Raw genomic sequence first — 18,584 nt, forward strand, 5'->3', positions numbered from 1 at the left:
GAAAAGATGTTATTCAAGAGTTTTTTGGTAGACCCTACATTAATGAAGGTTTGATCTTAGAGTAACTCTTTTTAGGGCCTTGAGTTCTTGGATTAAGGGAGGCTAGAGCTTGTATTCCTTCTTGGCATACCTCCATGAACAGCAGGAAAACACTCTTTAGCTGTCTTTCATGCATGGAGTTGTTTTACAACCTCTCGAGATGAACATTCATTCAGATGTACGCATGCATCTTTGATTTGGAAAATTTCTTTGCTATCAAAGCATTCATATTCTTTGGCTTCTCACAAAGATGATTGTTATGCAGGTTCATGTGTTTCTTGAAATGTTCAAAACATCTGTGGCTGGCTTTGAATATATGGGCATTTTCAGAAGATCTTCACTGCTCTCCAATCTTTTGTTTTTTTTTCAAATTTTGGTATAACAATCTCAGTCTTGTCCTGTTCATCATCAGGGATGCGTGCCATCAATTCTAATTTTCTGACTACATGCTTAACTCTTTTTTCCCCCCTTTCTGTTGTAACATTTCTCCTCTTTCAAAATGTGATACATTTTCAAGATTAGTATCCTGTTGCAATTAATGGAGGCTAATTTCCAATAAGCAATTGTGGTCTTGCAGCTAATGCAGCTGCTTTATAGCTTTAATGTCCTGGGGCTTGATACTGATGTCTGGTCTTATTTGTGTTCCAGTTTCTTCCCACATCTCATGTTAGTAGGTTAATTAGCTATTGTAAGTTAGCACTATATATGTGGCTGATGAGATTTAAAGTACATTTATTATCAAAGTATGTACAGAGAATACAACTCTGAGATTTTGTCTTTCTGCAGACTGCCACAAAGCAAGGAAACACCATGGGGCTCATTCAAGAAAACATCAAACATTTGATATGCAAACAAAGAAAAACAAATTGCACAAATGGCTAAAAGCAAATGAACATCAAGCCAGTAGTATTCAAGTTAATACAGTTCAGTGCTGTACCGCTACTCAATGCAGGCCACAGGCTCAAACTTTGCCGAAGCTCACCAGTCTGCATTGATCACCCCAAACAAACCGCTCAAAAACAGCAAAAAAAACATAACCAGAATTCAGAAACACATGCAACAGGAACCTCAAAGTTCTTCAAATTGTGTCCACAGCCTCACTGATTATATAGCTGAGAATAGTTTACAAAGAAGTAGGTGGGCATAATAGAATTGCTCTGAGAGCTGACTTTAGATGAATGGCGAAGAAAAAGAATTTCAGGATGTATATTGTATACATTTCTCTGACAAGTGTACCTATTGAAACCTATTATGAAAAATTGTGCCAGGTTAATTGTGCCTATAGGCCCCTGTTTGCTTCAATAGGTACTTGTGTCAATGATAAACAGCAGCCTATTTCAGAGCAGCAATCAAGTGGATAGCAACCTTTTTTGACACATTTGTGTCTGCGATTTGAATTTTTATTGCTATTATTGATATAATCCCTCTTCCTGGCTCCTGACATTAAGGATTGCTCATTATAGCAGAATTTTAAAAAAAAAGTCAAGGATATGTACCTAAAAGAATCAATTGTGTTATAGCAAAAGTAATTGAGCAATGGGTGGCCTTCAGAGTGGGGATGTTTCTGTTGCCATTTATATTTGTTCCTATGGAGAGAAAATAAATCAGGAGTTTAGGATGGCCAAAAGAGTAAAGTAGAACAGAAGAGCATGTGACGGATGCTATGTTATTATGAGAAATGAGAGCAAGGCTGATTATGTGAGAAGAAAGGAGGCGAAAGGCAGTTGTATTTCCAATCATAACTGTTATAAGCTGGAGATGAGTGTTTGAGTGATTGAAGAATGAACCAAAATATCTTGGAAGGAACTTCTGTAGAATGCTGAAAATTTTGGAAAAGGCTTGATTGTTTGGAGTTAGCAAAAAATGATACACTGAACCTGGCACTCATAGAGTGCAAGGTTATAGTCCTGTGTAGGAGGGAAGGAGTCTGCAGAAATCTCATTTGTATCAGATCAAGTTAGTGAGGCTAGATGACAAGTTCTAGCAATAGATCCAGTTTGATCCAACCCTGCACATTTTGACCAAATTGCAGTGCCGTTGTATTTGTTTACTCTAATGGATAAAATGCATTGAAATCCAAAACATCACGTACTCTAAAAAGCTGTTTTTATTTGTCATTGGATTACTTTGTAAGTATGGCGTCCTTTAAATCAGTAAAAGCCTTTTGCATAATAGTTAATCATAAGCTTTTGAAAAACTCGTCAGCTGCCTGGATTAAGCTGGTTATTTGATCACCTTCTCCAAGCTTCAAGTTACTCATCACCAAGCAAATGGACTGAATAAGTTGTCATCACAATAGACGGAGTTACTTGTTCTGATATAGTAAGCCTGGGGTTTGAAAATACTTTACTACAGTGAGGTCAGTTATGTTAAAAACTTCTAAAACATCAGACTGAATGAAGCTAATTTTCCCTTTTTGTAGATGAAGACTGAAAGAAAACTGGAAATGCAGCAGTACAGACAAAAGGCTATGGAGTTGGAGCTAGGTCAGTACAAAGCAAGAAAAAGTGCCTTACTTACCCGTGTGGAAGAAATTATTGAAAATATACAGGTTAGCTACTTTATTACTTTTGCTTACGGTAAAGAATTTTAAATTACATTTAGAATGCCTGAGCAAAATCAAGAGGTTACAGGAGGTTATATAATTTCCTGCATTGTCATTCTGGCACTTCAAAGTAGTCGACTATTGTAATTCTGATCTAACACTTATTATATTCTGTGCAAATAAGTGATTAGTAACATTCATGAACTATGTTGCATGGTAGCCATGATAACTGCCACATATTAAAATAAGAATGCAGAGAGTGAAAGCAATTTTACCTTTGACCAATTGGTTTAAACTGCTATTGATTGCATAATGTAAGTTTCATTGTCCTGTTGGGACAGCTGGTTTTTTGAATAAGTTGTTGGCTTCCTATTGGATCCAAAATATGGTGTGGCAATTTTTTTGGAGTTCTGTTGTCTCGCCCATTAATGATTAAGCAATGTAGATTATTTCGTCACTTAGCTCATAGTAGTACATAATTTACTACTGGTTTCTGTTTGTTTTCAAATAGTTTATGCAAAGTGATTGAAGCTGTTCCCCTAGTTCATTATTATAAATTAGACACAGTACAAAAAATGAATACCTCACTGGATTGGAGTTGAGGACAATAACTTGGAGCAGTGAATAAATTCAATGAACATTATGTATTTTTCTCATAATACATTAATATTTTTATATATTCAGTCTGCAACTCAGATTACTGGGACCTATAACAATAATTGTATATTTGAGTATCGTGCTTTAAAAGGTGAGGTTTTCTGCAATTTTTGTAATTTCTAAACTCGCATGACAACTATGAAATATTTATATAGAGGTGGTAGTTATGGGACCACAATAAAATCACCAGTTGAATCTCAACATGATTTTAATGTGAAAATGCTTCTTAAAAACTTAGCTCTTTGACTTGTCATCATGCCCCAGAGGCTGATTATGGTCTTGTGAAGTGTTAAAGGAGTTTTATAAATGGCAAGTTGTCATAAATTTCAAAATGAAGATCAGGATTTGGCTTTCAATAGGAGAAAGTGGATAGAATTGATTAACTTAGCTGTTAATTGGTAAATAATTCAATAGTAAGCTTCAAATGTATACTTTTTGAGGCCTCTACTTTCCTGGACTATCCACAGTTGATAGGTAACCTTAAAAGTGAGCCAAGAAATTCGTTGTTAGGGTGAGAAAAAAATGTGCATTCAATTAGCAAAGTGTAGAACCCTTCTTCATTTTGTTCAAGCTCTCTATCAATAAAATTGAGGCCCTAGACATGCAACTCAATTCAAAGATAGGTTTCAATCATAAATTTCACTTATAACCTCTGCCCTCGTCTTTCAAATGTGGTGCAGATCGTGGAGATGGGAGGTGCTGATGGAGAAACTATTGGTGATTTTTAGATACTGTTTCGTAAGTAATATACACTACAGCCTCTGATGCAGGGAGGGAAATTATTGGGCTTGTAAATGAAATGTCGATCAAGGAAAGTGTTTATTTTAGATTGCATCAAGCTACTGGAGCTTTGGGGTGGCGCTCATCCAGAAAATGGGAGAGTATCCAATCATGCAATTGTATCTTTGGTTGGGAGGCACTGGGAAGTAAGAACAAGAGTCTGACGACTTAAATGTTACTTATCTAGTTTATCCATTTGAATTTCTAGTCACTGCTGATAATTGAGATGTTTTTTGAGGCAGGGATGATGGTAGTGAAGTTGTTTGTGTCAGTACGATGATTAGATTACATTGTTCTCAATGGTGATTGTTAGATACTTGTGTCTTGAATGATGTTTGCATTGTATCTGCTCAGCTTCATTATCCTAGTTTTGTCTCACATAGATGTGGATTTATTCACAATTCATTGTCTGAGGAACTGCGAGTACAGCTGTTCAGTTTGGAAGCATCACTGAATAATCCTATTCTATGCATGATAGGTAGAAGGTCATTCATTAGGCACTTAAAAGATGATCATGGAAAAGAATTTGCCTGAGGAAATCCATGGAGCAATGTTATGACTGAGGTATCCCAAGATCGCTAGTAACCACAATCATCTTTCTTCATGCCACTAGCTGTTTGAGTGTTTTCCCTGATTTTCATTTTCTCAAGTTCCATTAGTACTCCTTCTGCCATGTTCACTCAAATGTTGATTTCAATAGCAGTCATTGTCACTTTGCTTTTAGAGTTATTTTGTATTCATACTGGGATCAAGTTTGAAATTGGATTTATACAGTACTGTACAAACACATATATAGCCAGGCTGCCTAAGACTTTTGCACAGTACTGTATTACTCCTGCCACAAAAAAAAATTGCATAAGTGAGTGATGATAAATCTGATCTTGATATGAGTCTCTGTTGTGTACTGAGAGTGGGAAGGGGGCAGGGAGAGAGGAATAATGGTTGGGGAAACAGAGGAAGGGAGTGGGAAGCACCAGAGAGACATTCTGTGATAGTCAATAAATCAATTGTTTGGAATCAAATGACCTTGCTTGGTGTCTTAGGAATAGGTGTGTCTGCACCTGTTCCTCTATCTTTCCCCCACCCCTGGCACTCCTTCTCTGCTACCTGTTCTCCTCTGGTGCTCTTCAACCCTCTTCATTCCCAACCTCCTTTGCTCCTGCCAAATCCAGTACTGTGAAAAAGTCTGTGTGTGTGTGTATTTACGTGTACACACCTGTGACAGCACTGTATTTTGTTGGTGTTTGAGCAAACAAAATACAAACATCTCAAAATTTAGTGCAAGCATAACATTAGTGTATATTGCTTGAATATAGTGCAGGTAATTTTCACCTTTAGGTCCAGGATATAGATCTAGTGTAGGCAAATGGATTAGTGAAGAAGAACAAATTTTGATTGGCATTGCCAGAATGAACCCATTTCTGTGCTATACAACTCTGACTATGATTTTAAGCAGCAAATAATTTTACTATGTCGGTTCAGCTAAAATCAAGTGGATAGATCGTGAATTTCCAATTAAGATGGTGTTTAGTTCTGCTTTGGTTACAAGCACCAGTGTACCATGACCGTAAAATATGGTATTTGCCTTGCTTCCAAACCCATGCCATCTTCCACTAAAGACGATAAAGGCTGTAGGTATATGTGGACATTATCACCTGCATAGGTTGCACACTGTCCTGATTTAAAAATACATTTCAGTTTTCACTGCTGCAACGTCCAAATCGTAGAACTGCCTACCCAAAGTACTGAGAGTGGTGGCTTTTACTACTACTTTCTTCAAAGCAGTTGGGGATGGTCTATAAATACTGGCTTTGCCATCAATGCCCAGATCCAAAAAACCAGAATTTTAAAACAAAATTATGTATTCCTAGTTTTTGAGCTGTTGGTGCTGTTGCTAATATTTTATTTAAAACAAAAGCAGTGTAATAAAACAAAAATACATTTCCCTAAGAACTCAGATTGGCACTTGGTCTTCACTAGAAGCATGTAATGGTTATTCCTAAATATACTGTTATTGACGAGTAGATTTATAACTAGAGAAATTGAATTATCCTAACACTGGTTCTTTCACCACGCTTTTTTTAAAGCTACATTATCTGGATGACAAATTTAGTTGACGGTGCTATTACTTGAGCTATTCTTGATAATAACATTTAAAACCCCCATCTAGAGTAAATCATGTATGTTGATGGAATTCTTCAGTATTTCTGTGAGCTTTTCATTGTGGAAGATTTACTGATTCATTGGGTGAAGGAGGGCAGTCGTTGTTAATCATGCGATGCTATGGTGTTTGGATTAGGTATTGAAGCCATTTCTCTTGCCTATACCCACTTCCAATGAGCACACAATATCTTTGCACTATCCTGCTACTATGATTAGAGAATCCCAAGGTCAACAAGTAGATGATATTAAATTGAAGAAAAGTCATGTTGGTTTTAGAAATTGGTAGCAGGCCACAGGATTAATAAAATAAAAACTACAAAAACAAAGGGAGAAAGTGGATTGAGAGTAAACATCCTTTTTATATACAAAATTAAGATAAGTTCCTTTGAAAATGAAACTGTGTTGTTGATGATAGAAATTAAGCCAAAGATAGAGATTTTGAACAAATATTTTCTATCTATCTTGATAGCACAGAACACTAAAAGCATCCCAGTATGTATAGAACACCTCAGAACAAAAGGAACTTGTTATCAATTGTTAAAAGGTAATAGCCAAACTAATGGATCTTAAGGCTGCTGCTCTCAAAATTTGGTGACTGCTATCTTGGGGTCTTAAAGCACTCTAGGTGCTCTGGAATAGTCCCAGTGGTTTAGAAGATAGCAAATGTAATGCTGTACTCAAGAGGGAAGCAGGCCAAACAGGGAGGCTGGTGGCAGGTTAGCCTTACTTTTCAAAGTTATCTAGGCCTTTAGGGCTATCATGTCCAACATTTTTGCCTATATGCACTATTCTATTTCCCTGCATCAGGACTGTTTCCTTCTATGCCCTTTATTATTTAAATGTTATTCTAAGTTTAGAAATTCAAAGCTCAAAGTACAAAGTAAATTTATTACCAAAGTACACGTATATCACCATATACAACCCTGAGATATATTTTCTTGTGGGTGTACTCAATAAATCCAATAATCATAATAGAATCAATGAAAGACCACACCAACAGGTGGACAACCAGTGTGCAAAAGGCAACAAACTGTGTAAATACAAAAAGAAATAATAAAAATAAATAAGCAATAAGTATCAAGAAAATGAGACGAAGAGTCCTTGAAAGTGAACCCATAGTTTGTGGGTACAGTTCAGTGATGGGGCAAATGAAGTTGAGTGAACTTAAAAGTGCTGCTGGAACATAGTATTTGTATTTGATTTTATCACTTTCTTAGGCAGCTTTTTTTTTCTGATATATACCACTCTCGAAATTGCTGAAGACGACTTTTAAAGGTGTAATGTCAGGATCTTTGAATATCATGATACATTCTAGTAGAATCAGCATTGTTTTATTAACAGGAAGTTGAGTATGCCAAATAAGGTTTTTGGAGAATGTAACATGTAGGTTGGATAAAGGAAGTGGTGAATGTAGATTTCCAAAAGGCATTCAAAGTAAGCTAGGAACTCGTAATGTTGGTACAAGGGTGGGTGGATAACTGGGCCACTTGCAGCACAGCAAGTTGTTATTACTGGTGAGCCACAGTGTTAATTTCTAGGGCCTTTTCCATATAATTACTTGTAGGAAGGGATAGTGTTTTTGCAGAACAGTCATTGCAGTATGTTAAATGGGTCAAAAAAATTTGATAGCTATAGGGAAAATTAGACCTGAGAAGCTAAATGGCTGAGTCCTGCTCCTATTTGTTATGCTAAGTTAGGTCTAGGGATACTGATGATGGGTCTGGGACTTTGAGAATATGGCTAGCTGTTGTTTGGCTAGTTTGTGAGAACGTGTTCGTAACTCTTGGAATAAAACCAAGACAAGATTTGCAGGACTGATTGAGCTGATGATTATTTGTCACTTTGTAATTGGATCCCTAGGTTGAAACTGTAGTAGAGACACAAGATTGCATATTCTGAAATCCGGAGCAAAAAATGAACAAGCTGCTGGGGGAACTCAGTTGGTCAGCCAGCATTTATAGAGGGAACAGTTGATGTTTCAGGTTGAGACCATTCATCTGGATGAAAGAGTTGCGGGGAAATGGCGAGTATCAGGAGATAAAGGGGAAAGTGCGGCAAGTTCTGATGAGTAATGTGTGGATTCACATGAGGAGGGCTAGATGGGCAGATGGAGGGACAAAAGGGTTTTGATAGCGATAGAAGCATCAAAGAGCCCTACGTTGGTAAGGCCAACCACAGACAAAGGGACCACTTTGCTGACCTTCTGCATTCTGCCTGTTAAAAGGCCATTTGGTTGCAAGCCATTTTAATTCCCCATACAATTTTCATGCTCTCTTGTCTGTCCTCTGCCCCCTCCATTGACATAGTGAAGCTAAACTCAAACTAGAAGAACAATGCTTAGTATTCTGCCTGATTGATAGAACCCTACAGCATGAACCTTTAAATTCTCCTTTTGCAGGTAGCCTGTCCCCTCTGTTTCTTTCCCTCTCCTTATTTCCAAGCTACTCAGGGATCATCTCCTAGTTTCTTTCCACTCATATACCTACTTGTGTCAATTGTCATACACTCCTTCCACTGGTTCCCTCCCCTATTATTCACAACTGCCCATTATATCTGCATTATTTAGTTTTTTTTTACACTTTCCTTTTTTAAGCAGCTTCCTTAATTTGCAGCCCTTTGTCTCCACTATCACTTCCTTACCTTGTCCTTGCCTCCTCAACTGACCTCTGCCATTCAAACCCTCTTCATCTAGATCCACAAATTGCTCTTGTCCCATCCCACCCTTCAGCTGTTTAACTGGTTACCTATTATATTATCCCTCTATTCTTTCCATCTATGTGAAGAGTCTTGACCAAATTGTCTGTTTTGCATTACAGATACTGCCTGCCTTTTGAGTTCCTACTCTTTGAAATTTCAGTGGGTTGCTGTATTTACAAAGGCATATTTGCTGATGCTGTTGTGGAATTAGAATTGGATGTATGTCAAAAACAGTTAATAGTAGATGTGTTAGCTTCCCATTATATTAATTCAGAAATTGATCTTTCATGACAACTCTTAGTGTACAGATGTTTCCATTGTTGCCACTTATGTACCATAAGAGAACTTGGTATATTCAGGTAATCATTTAGCTTTTGCCTTGTGACCACAACCATGTTACCAAAGATTTTCATCATGAACATTGTCACTGTGTCTTTTAAAAAAATTACTCACTGTTTACAGTGGTAACTCAAGATGCAATGTTGGAAGCTGGTAGAAAGGCCTGAATATCACTACTAAGTGAGTTGCATTGTATTGTTGTGTTTACAATGGTACACTTGGATACCAAAAGCAAAACATTGCATAATGTGATTTTATTAGGTTACAGTACCATTGGTTACCAATAAACATTCAAGTGTTACGCTTCACTTCTAATGGACCTCCAGAACATAGAGCTGATGCTTTTTGTATTGTTTCACATTATTTTAATACAACATTTTTGAAAGGCCAGTACTTTAATTTCTTAATTATTAAATGTTGTTCAAAGTACTGATACAACTGGAAAAGGTTTTAAATAGGGAAGAGAAGTAGTGTCTAAAATTATTAAATTTAAAATTGTTGTCCTGACGTTCTTTTTGTTTTAAAACACTTTCCTTTAAAGGTATGTAAAGTGCCAAGTAATGCTGAATGTGCAAGTGAATTCAAAACAATACAACATGTTAACCATTCTTCAGTTTCACCAACGTCTACTAAAAAATCAGAGGATCTTGATCAATCATCTCAGTCATTGTTGGAGTTAAAGGAGAATAGTTCCAGTGGAATTTCTGATGAAAGATGTACTCAAATAAGTGAGCTTTCCAGATCAATCTGTAGTGTTCAAACTAACGGCACTAGTTCAGTATTTGTGAGCACTACAAAAGAATCAGAGACTGATGTACTGCCACCTGAAAAGGAATCTCCTGATCACTATGCAATGAGTCTCCAGAACCTGCTTAAAAAGTCAAGGGAATACATAGAGAGAGAACAAAATCGACGTAATGGGAAAAACGTTTGCAAGGATGGTACAAATGAAAGCAATTCAGATAAAGAAAATGAAGGTATTAAAGTCAATGACTTGGAAAACGAAAGAAACAAAATTTCTAAAAGTCAGAGTCCTGTTGTAGTTGATAAATCAAGCAGTACAAGGTCACCTTTACAATCACAAGTTGCTTCTATGATAAATGAAAGCTTTAAATTGCCTGATAAAACAGCACTTAGCACATCTACTTCAGATTTACCTGCAAATTCAGATTTAGCAGCCAAATCAAGGAAAGGCTCATCTAAAGAATTTGAGTCAGATGAGGAATGGATAAACAGCTCGGGATGTAAATATGAAACTAGTTTGTTTAAAAGCCTAACAGGATCTTATGCCAAACTGCCCAATCCTGAACCAAGTCGTAGTCCTAAAATACACCAAAGACGTCCCAGAACTTCAACCAATATTGTAATTAATAATCCAGTGAATGCTTATGACCTAAGCCCAAAAGAAAAATTCAGTGGCCTACCTGGGACTAATCATGGTCAAATAAATATTGGTGGCCTTGATGTAAGAAGAGCTATTCCAAATGAGCTTCGAGCAATTGCCGATCAAGAAGAAATTGAAAGAAGTGTTGCAAAACTACAAGATCTTTCATTGTCTTTGGGAAAGATAAATGATATAGTTACAAAAAATAATCCACAGTATATCTGCTCAGAATTTTCTGAAAAGTCTGAACTAAGTAAGATTAGAAATATGGTCGATAATGAAGTTAATTTGCCAACAAGGAGCTTAATTCATAAAGATTCATATGATTTGGAAAGGACTCCTTCATTACTTGCAAGTGGACTAGAAATAAGTCAGCTATCAACAGCCCAGAATGAACTTAATCTCAGTGGCCAAAAGACTAGCAGCCTGATTGAAAAGGCTAAACAAGGTTCACCTGTTATTCTTAATCAATCCTATGATGTCAAACATCCATCTCCAGTGCTATTGCAAGCCCATAATACAAGGCAACAAACTGATTTCTTGCTTGGATCTTTCGAAAGTGAAGCGAGTCCACAAAGCAACATGGACATTAAAGTCAAACGCAAGTTGGTTCTGGAAAGCAAACAATCTGCTGCAAAAACTACAGCCTCATCTCTCCAGGAGCTGAATATGTTGATTCAAGAAAGGCATCATAGAGTTCCTATAACCAGGAAGGAAAATGAAGTGCCCTTAAATAACCACATCAAGACAGTAGGTAAGGACATTTTTTTATCTATGCATAGAGAGAAAAGTAATTTTAAATAGATCCTCTAAAATAATACTGTATGTCTGATTATCTCAGTGCAATAGTGCTGATGAGGTCCAGTAGATATGTACTAATTGCAAAATAGTACATACCATAAGACAAAGAACAGAAGTCGGTTATTCCCAATCCACTCGCATGTTAAAATCCCCCACAATTATCATAGCACTGCCCTTCTGGCAAGCCTTTTCTATTTCCTGTTGTAATTTGTAATCCACATCACTGCAGCTGTTAGGAAACTGCCATCAGGGTCCCTTTACCCCTGTGATTTCTTAGCTCAACCCATAAAGATTCTGTACCTTCCGATCCTATGTCACCTCTTTCTAACAATTTAGTATCATTTCTTACCAATAAAGCCACGCCAACCCCTCTGTCTACCTGCCTATCGTTCCGATACACCGTGTATCCTTGGACGTTCAGCTCCCAGATACATGAATCCTTTAGCCATATCTCAGTGATGGCCACAATATCATACCTGCCAATCTGTAGCTGTACAACAAGATCATCCACCTTATTCCTTATGCTGCATGCATTTAAGTATAACACCGTAAGTCCAGTATATATTACTCTTTGCTTTGATTGCACTGCAACTCATCCCAGTGGCTGCAAATTTGCCCCATCACCTGCCTGTCCTCCTTGACATCTTTACTGCTCACTATCTTAGATTTATTTCTGTTTTCCCCCTCCTCTGCTCTTATCATTCCGGTTCCCATCCCCCTGCTAAATTAGTTTAAACCCTCCCTAACAGCTCTATTAAACCTTCCTGCCAGGATAATGGTCCCCTTCGGGTTCAGGTGTAACCCATTCTTTTTGAACAGGTGATACTTCCCCCAGAAGAGATCCTAATGATCCAAGAATCTGAAGCCCTGCCCCCTGCACCAGTCTCTCAGCCGCGCATTCATCTGCCTGATCCTTCTATTCTTGCCCTCGCTAGCACATAGCATAGGTAGCAATCCTGAGATTACTACCCTGGAGGTCCTGCTTCTCAGCTTCCTTCCTAACTCCCGGAAATCTCTCTTCAAGATCTCTTCCCTTTTTCTATCCATGTCATTGGTACCAACATGTACCAAGACAGCTGGCTGCTCACCCTTTCTCTTCAGAATATTCTAGACCCGATCCGAGACATCCCGTACCCTGGCACCTGGGAGGCAACACACCATGCGGGTATCTCTATCAGGCTCACAGAATCTCCTGTCTGTTCCCCTGACTATGGAATCCCCTATGACTACTGCATTCCTCTTCTCCCTTCTTCCCTCCTGCACAGCAGCACCAGGCTCAGTGCCAGAGACCTGGTCACCGTGCCGTCCCCTGTCAGGTCATCCCCCTCAACAGCATCCAGAACGATATACATGTTGCTGAGGGGGGCAGCCACAGGGTTGCTCTCCACTATCTGGGCATTTCCCTTCCCTCTCCTGACAGTCACCCAGTTTTCTGACCCCTGTAGCCTAGGGATGACTACCTCTCTGTAGCTCCTGTCTATCACCTCTTCATTTTCACTAATAACCAGTAGGTCATCAAGCTGCAGCTCCAGATCCCTAACATGGTCTCTGAGGAGCTGCATCTCGGTGCATCTGGCCCAGATGTGGCCATCAGGGAGGCTGGAGGTCTCCCAGGATTCCCTCATCTGACACCCTGAACAAAGCACTAATCCTGCAGACATGCTACCTTATTCTACAGGAATGAAACAAGGAAAAATAGTCTACTCACCCACTTACCTCGCCAAGCACACAAACTTTTTAAACCGTCAGCTCGTACTGTTAGCTGTGTGAGCCCTGGTGTTCCTCCGTCTGTCTGGGCCGATTTGCCAAGGGGAAAATAAGACCTACTTCAAAGTTGATTAAATTAATTAAAGGAGCTTTTCCGGCCTTACCTCACTGGGAGCAAGCTTGTCCTTGGCCTCCGCTTGCTGAAGCCTTTCGAGCCAAAGCCTTCCTACTCTGTCTCCCACTACTCCTTCGCCCGCTACTACGTCGCCTGCTTCGTTAATCTGTTCGCTTTTTAAAGTCTCCTGCTGCCTCAGAGGTTGACCTTCACACGCTTCCGCAGTTGTGCCCTGTTCAAACTGCCGAAGAAATGACATATTTGTCATCTTTCTATAAAGTAATAGAGTAATTATATCCGCTGGTTTGGCATGTAATTTATGGAAATTTGGGCACATTTGTATCCATCTATTAAGTAATAATTACTGCTGAACTACCTTTGACCGGACACATTAATTTTATAAGATTGGTTTCAACAAAGAATAAAAATATTGTTTTAAAGAAAAATCTTTCTAATTCTGTCACTAATTCAAAGTGAATATTTTGTTTACTCTACAGAGATTCAAACATAATTTATTTATCAAGATGTTTGGTCCTGAATCATTTATCATATGTCTTTAAAAGTAGTGGCAGACAAGGTAGCGATACGTTGCTTTTAATGTTCCAAAATTCCCTAGATTAATGGAAAGATTCCATTGCGATTGAATAATAGAGACTAACATTATTCAAAAAAGGAGACAAAGTAAGCAATTGTATAACAGTAAAATTTGACTATGTTAAAAGTTATAATAAAAGCTGTTGTAGCAGAACACTTGAAAAATTCAAGATAATTAGGTTTCGTAAAAGGGAAACTGTATTTGACCAATATTTTAAAGACATAATGTGTTGTAAATGAGGGAGAAACTGATAGTAAGGTTTTGGAGGCATTTGATTAGCTGCCATATTAGAAGAAATAAAAGCAAAGAGTATAAGGGATAACATACAGATTGCTGACAGGTTGACTAATAGAGCATGGAGAATAAGCATAACTGGCCCTTTCTCTGGCTGGCAAGATGTAATGAGTGTTTACTTTTAATGGGGATCAGTGCTGGAGTCTCAACTTTTTACAATGTGTTTAACCGACCTGGTTGGAAGTATTGAAGGTAAGGTTGGTAATTTTGTTGATGACACATGGGTAAATAGGAACGTGTGTTAGAAAGAGCATGTTAGGAAACTATGTAGCAGTTATAGACTGAGTGGACAAAGATCAAACAATTGGATTATAATGTGAAAGGATGTGTAATTGTCCCATTTGGCAGGACAGAAGAAGGGTGTTAAATAAATGGGGAGAGAATACAGAATTCTGAAATGCACAAGCATTTGGATGCTGTATTTATAATTTGCGAGATTCTAGTACAGGTCGACCGTCTATAATCTGGCACCATTGGGACCTGAGGAGTGCCAGATTAGTGAAAAATGCCAAATTACAGAAGGATCACATTAAGCCATAGCTAACCGCCTCATCATACCTTTAAAATATCATGTAAATCATTACAAGTTAGATAATAAACAGAAATATTAGATGAGTAGCAAGTGAAATTTTAATAAAGTATTATACTGTACAGGCACAGATAAAATAAAGGGTACGGGTAAATGTACAGGAATTAACTTATACAGAACAGTTGAGCACTTCCACTTGTAAAGTGAGATGTTTAATATACCTTCAGGCAAAGTTACAAGTCTGCAAGTCTGGGGTTGTCAGGATCATCAACATCTTCATCTTGAAAAATGAGTGAAGCATCAGGAACTGGTGCTGAAACTGGCACAACAGTTTCTTCAGAAACTGTTGATGATGGTCAGAGCACATCTGGGTGACCAGAAGCAGAAGTCGGAGAAAGGAGGTCTTCTATATGCCACATTTCATGTGACCGCCAGGCGGCTAGGGATTTGGCACTGGACTCTTCCCTCTTCACTCACAGTTACTGAGGGAATCCTCGTTAGTTTCTTTTCCTCCGCTTAGAAATATGCCTAAATTCAGCGGGTCGCCACATCTGATCTGAGGTCATAGGCAGAAAAGAACGGAGTGCCGGCCGGGCGATGCTGGAGAGCAATGCACACCTGCCGGCAGGTGGACGAGAAGGCGGACTGACTCAGCGCATGGCAGCTCCCCCGCCGCTGGTGGGTGAGACGGGCAGGTGCCGGGTGGCCATGCCTCATGCAAATGATATTAATACATTCAGGAAAACAAGCAGGAATCACGTGAACAGATCTAGCGCAACCAAAACATTGCACGGGAAATTTGAAATTACAGTTGCTTGGAAAATTTGAACTCAGTGCCGGATTATCGAAGGAACCAGATTACAGGTAGTCAGATTAGTGAAGGTCGACCTGTACTAGGTTCTGCAAGTAATTAGGAAGCTAACAGAGGTTACCATTTATTATAAATCGAATTAAATAAAAAAATCTACCACTGTTGTGCTTCAGTAATATACAGCATTGGTAAGAACACATCTAGAGTGCTGTTAACAATATTGGTTTCTTTATTTAAGGAAGAGTGTAACTCATTGTATCAGCTCAGAAAAGGTTTACGAGACCAATAACTTTATTGGGTAGATTGTCTTCTGGGCAATGCTTACAATGACTAAGCACTAAAGCTGCAGTTTAAAAGAATGAGGTGGCGTGATTTTAACGTGAAAGATCTTAAAGACCTTCAGCAGTGTTAGTGTGAGGAGGATGTTTCATCTTGTGGAAGATTCTAGAACTCTACATGAAAAGGTGATGGAAGCAAGGTCTTTGAATATTTTTAAGAAAGGGGTTATTGATAAAAGGGCATAATGTTACTGGGTATAGATATGAATGTGGAATTAAGATTACCATTATATTGGTCATGATATAACTGAATGAAAGAACAGGCTCAACGGGGTTCTTTTGTGTATCTAATTCATAAGTTTGTATAATCGGCTAAGAAGTCTTGCTCTTTCCTGCTGACAAATCCTGCAGAAGATATCAAACTGAATCATACCGTCAGACAATGGAAATGCCCACTGATGAGTCCTCAAAAGTATCTGCATTATTAGTTATGAAGTGAATGGTGAAAATCATTCCTTTGCTACTAAGAGGAAGTACAGATCAATAAATTGTAGACATATGAGATTCCAGATGCTGGAATCTGGAGCAAGAAATAAACTGCTAGAATTTGACAGATAGTATATTTTAATATGAGATAGAACAAAGCAGTGTAGCCACACCACATTAATGTGATTTCCAACAGGAGTAATCATCTTATCTAAAAGGGCTGAATTATCACTTTGGTTTATTTTTTTTAACCAGAATCTGAGATCTACCATAAGGTCATATCTCTGATGGCTGTCTGTATAGGGTACCTCAGTGTTTTCCCTTTATTGGAATTGGATTAAACATGTTTTATTTGCTGTCTGATGTAGAAGGTTGTGGGCAATAGCTCTAACTTTTCAATAATTAAGGTTGCTTAGTAGATCTGTCTGTTAAGTCATTGCTGAACAGGAGCTTAGTCTGATCAATTCATTGTATTTGAAGTAATTTCCTATGAAGATACTTGATACCTATCTTCTTCAAAGATCTGAAATGAGATCATTTCCCCCTAGTTTTCTAATTGTGATTTTAGGTTATCTAATTGGTTAGCAGAATTTTTTGCAAACTGATCTTTTCCCCCTAGTAAATTGTATCATAGCTTAGAGTTGAAATCACGAATTAGTGTAAACTAATATACTAGATTGATTTCTTAGATAGATAGATAGATATTCATTCATTTATTCATCCCCAAGGGGAAATTCAACATTTTTCCAGTGTCCCATACACTAATTGTAGCAAAACTAATTACCTACAGTATTTAACTCAGTATAAATATGATATGCATCTAAAATCACCCTCCCAAAAAGCATTAATAAATAGCTTTTAAAAAGTTCTTAAATAGTTTACCAAAGTGCATTGAGTGGTAACTTAAGCTCAGTCCTAACCCCAGCACTTAACATGTCTTGCCCCTGGTAGTTGAATTGTAGAGCGGAATGGCGTTGGGGAGTAATGATCTCTTCATCCTGTCTGAGGAGCATTGCATTGACAGCAACCTGCCACTGAAGCTGCTTCTCTGTCTCTGGATGGTGCTGTGCAGAGGATGTTCAGGGTTTTCCATGATTGACCGTAGCCTACTCAGCGCCCTCCGCTCTGCCACCGATGTCATACTCTCCAGTTCTGTGCCCACAACAGAGCCCACCTTCCTTACCAGCTTATTAAGATGTGAGGCGTCCCTCTTCTTAATGCTGCCTCCCCAGCACGCCACCACAAAGAAGAGGGCGCTCTCCACAACTGACCGATAGAACATCTTCAGCATCTCACTACAAACATTGAATGACGCCAGCCTTCTGAGGAAGTACAGTCGACTCTGTGCTTTCCTGCACAGGGCATCTGTGTTGGCAGTCCAGTCTAGCTTCTCGTCTAACTGCACTCCCAGATACTTGTAGGTCTTAACCTGCTCCACACATTCTTCATTAATGATCACTGGCTCCATATGAGGCCTAGGTCTCCTAAAGTCCACCACCATCTCCTTGGTCTTGGTGATATTGAGACGCAGGTAGTTTGAGTTACACCATATCACAAAGTCCTGTCTCGTGCTCTTGCTCTCACTCTCATCCTCTCGCTATGGTGGCTATGAGACATCCTTGTTTGGGTTCTTCCATGTCAAGCCATTGTTGTTATTAGGAATGTAAATCTTGGTTGATATACATTCTCTTTCTAATCTTAAACCACCTGAAACCACTTGACTGAATTTATCCAGAGAACTGATTTTCTGCAGAAACTAATTTTCCATTCTGCCCTGTGTTACGATAGCAGCTGATGTACGTAAGCTGAAAATTTCTTTATCTTTCTTGTTCAGCTGCCCAGTTGATAAATGGGCTTCCAAAAAAATTATTACTTTCAGGGTAGTACTTAGAGTCTCTACTCAGGCCATATTTCCTGATAGATAGCAGACAAGCAGTCTTTAAGAAAGCTGTTCAGAAACTCATAACAGTTCAGTCGGCAATTTGATGATGAAACACTTTTATTCTCCACAATTCCTGTAGATAAGCTATATAAAATAAAAAATGTAACTGCTTTTCACTGCATCTTGTTACATGTGACAATAATATGTCAATACCAAAGCCAGTTCTAATACTCGGAAGAAAATATATTCTGTAATTCTGATTTGAGGAGTGACCAAACCTATTTATTCTTATTTGTCATTATTTGGGCTGCTCGGAGTAAGAATTTGGAATTGTGGTTGACATGATGTATCAAATCTATTGAAAGTGAAAGCAATCTAAACTTGCCTATACCTCTTCCCATCCTGTTAATTGTAAAAAAAACTCCATTCCCTTTTCTCAGTTCTTTCATCTCTGCCACATCTGTTCCAAAGATGAGGGTTAC

The 18,584-nt window shown here is 38.4% G+C and overlaps 1 protein-coding gene across 12 annotated transcripts in view; it reads left to right on the top strand.

The window, feature by feature from the left end:
- LOC132399231 (centriolar coiled-coil protein of 110 kDa-like) overlaps positions 1 to 18,584 on the top strand; it is a 52,431-nt gene that overhangs the window by 10,082 nt on the left and 23,765 nt on the right. For 11 of the 12 annotated variants that reach the window (XR_009513916.1, XR_009513914.1, XR_009513915.1 and 8 more), the window contains 2 exons: positions 2,462 to 2,590; positions 9,762 to 11,358. Coding sequence is in view for 9 of the 12 variants with exons in the window: in XM_059979403.1 (XP_059835386.1) it covers positions 2,462 to 2,590; positions 9,762 to 11,358 (1,726 nt within the window). In the remaining 3 variants the exon portion in view is untranslated. Of the gene's footprint in view, positions 1 to 1,843; positions 2,362 to 2,461; positions 2,591 to 9,761; positions 11,359 to 18,584 lie in introns of those variants that run through there. The other variant, XM_059979407.1, reaches the window with a different exon arrangement.

This window comes from Hypanus sabinus, chromosome 9 (assembly GCF_030144855.1).
Source record: "Hypanus sabinus isolate sHypSab1 chromosome 9, sHypSab1.hap1, whole genome shotgun sequence".
Taxonomy (NCBI): Eukaryota; Metazoa; Chordata; class Chondrichthyes; order Myliobatiformes; family Dasyatidae; genus Hypanus; species Hypanus sabinus.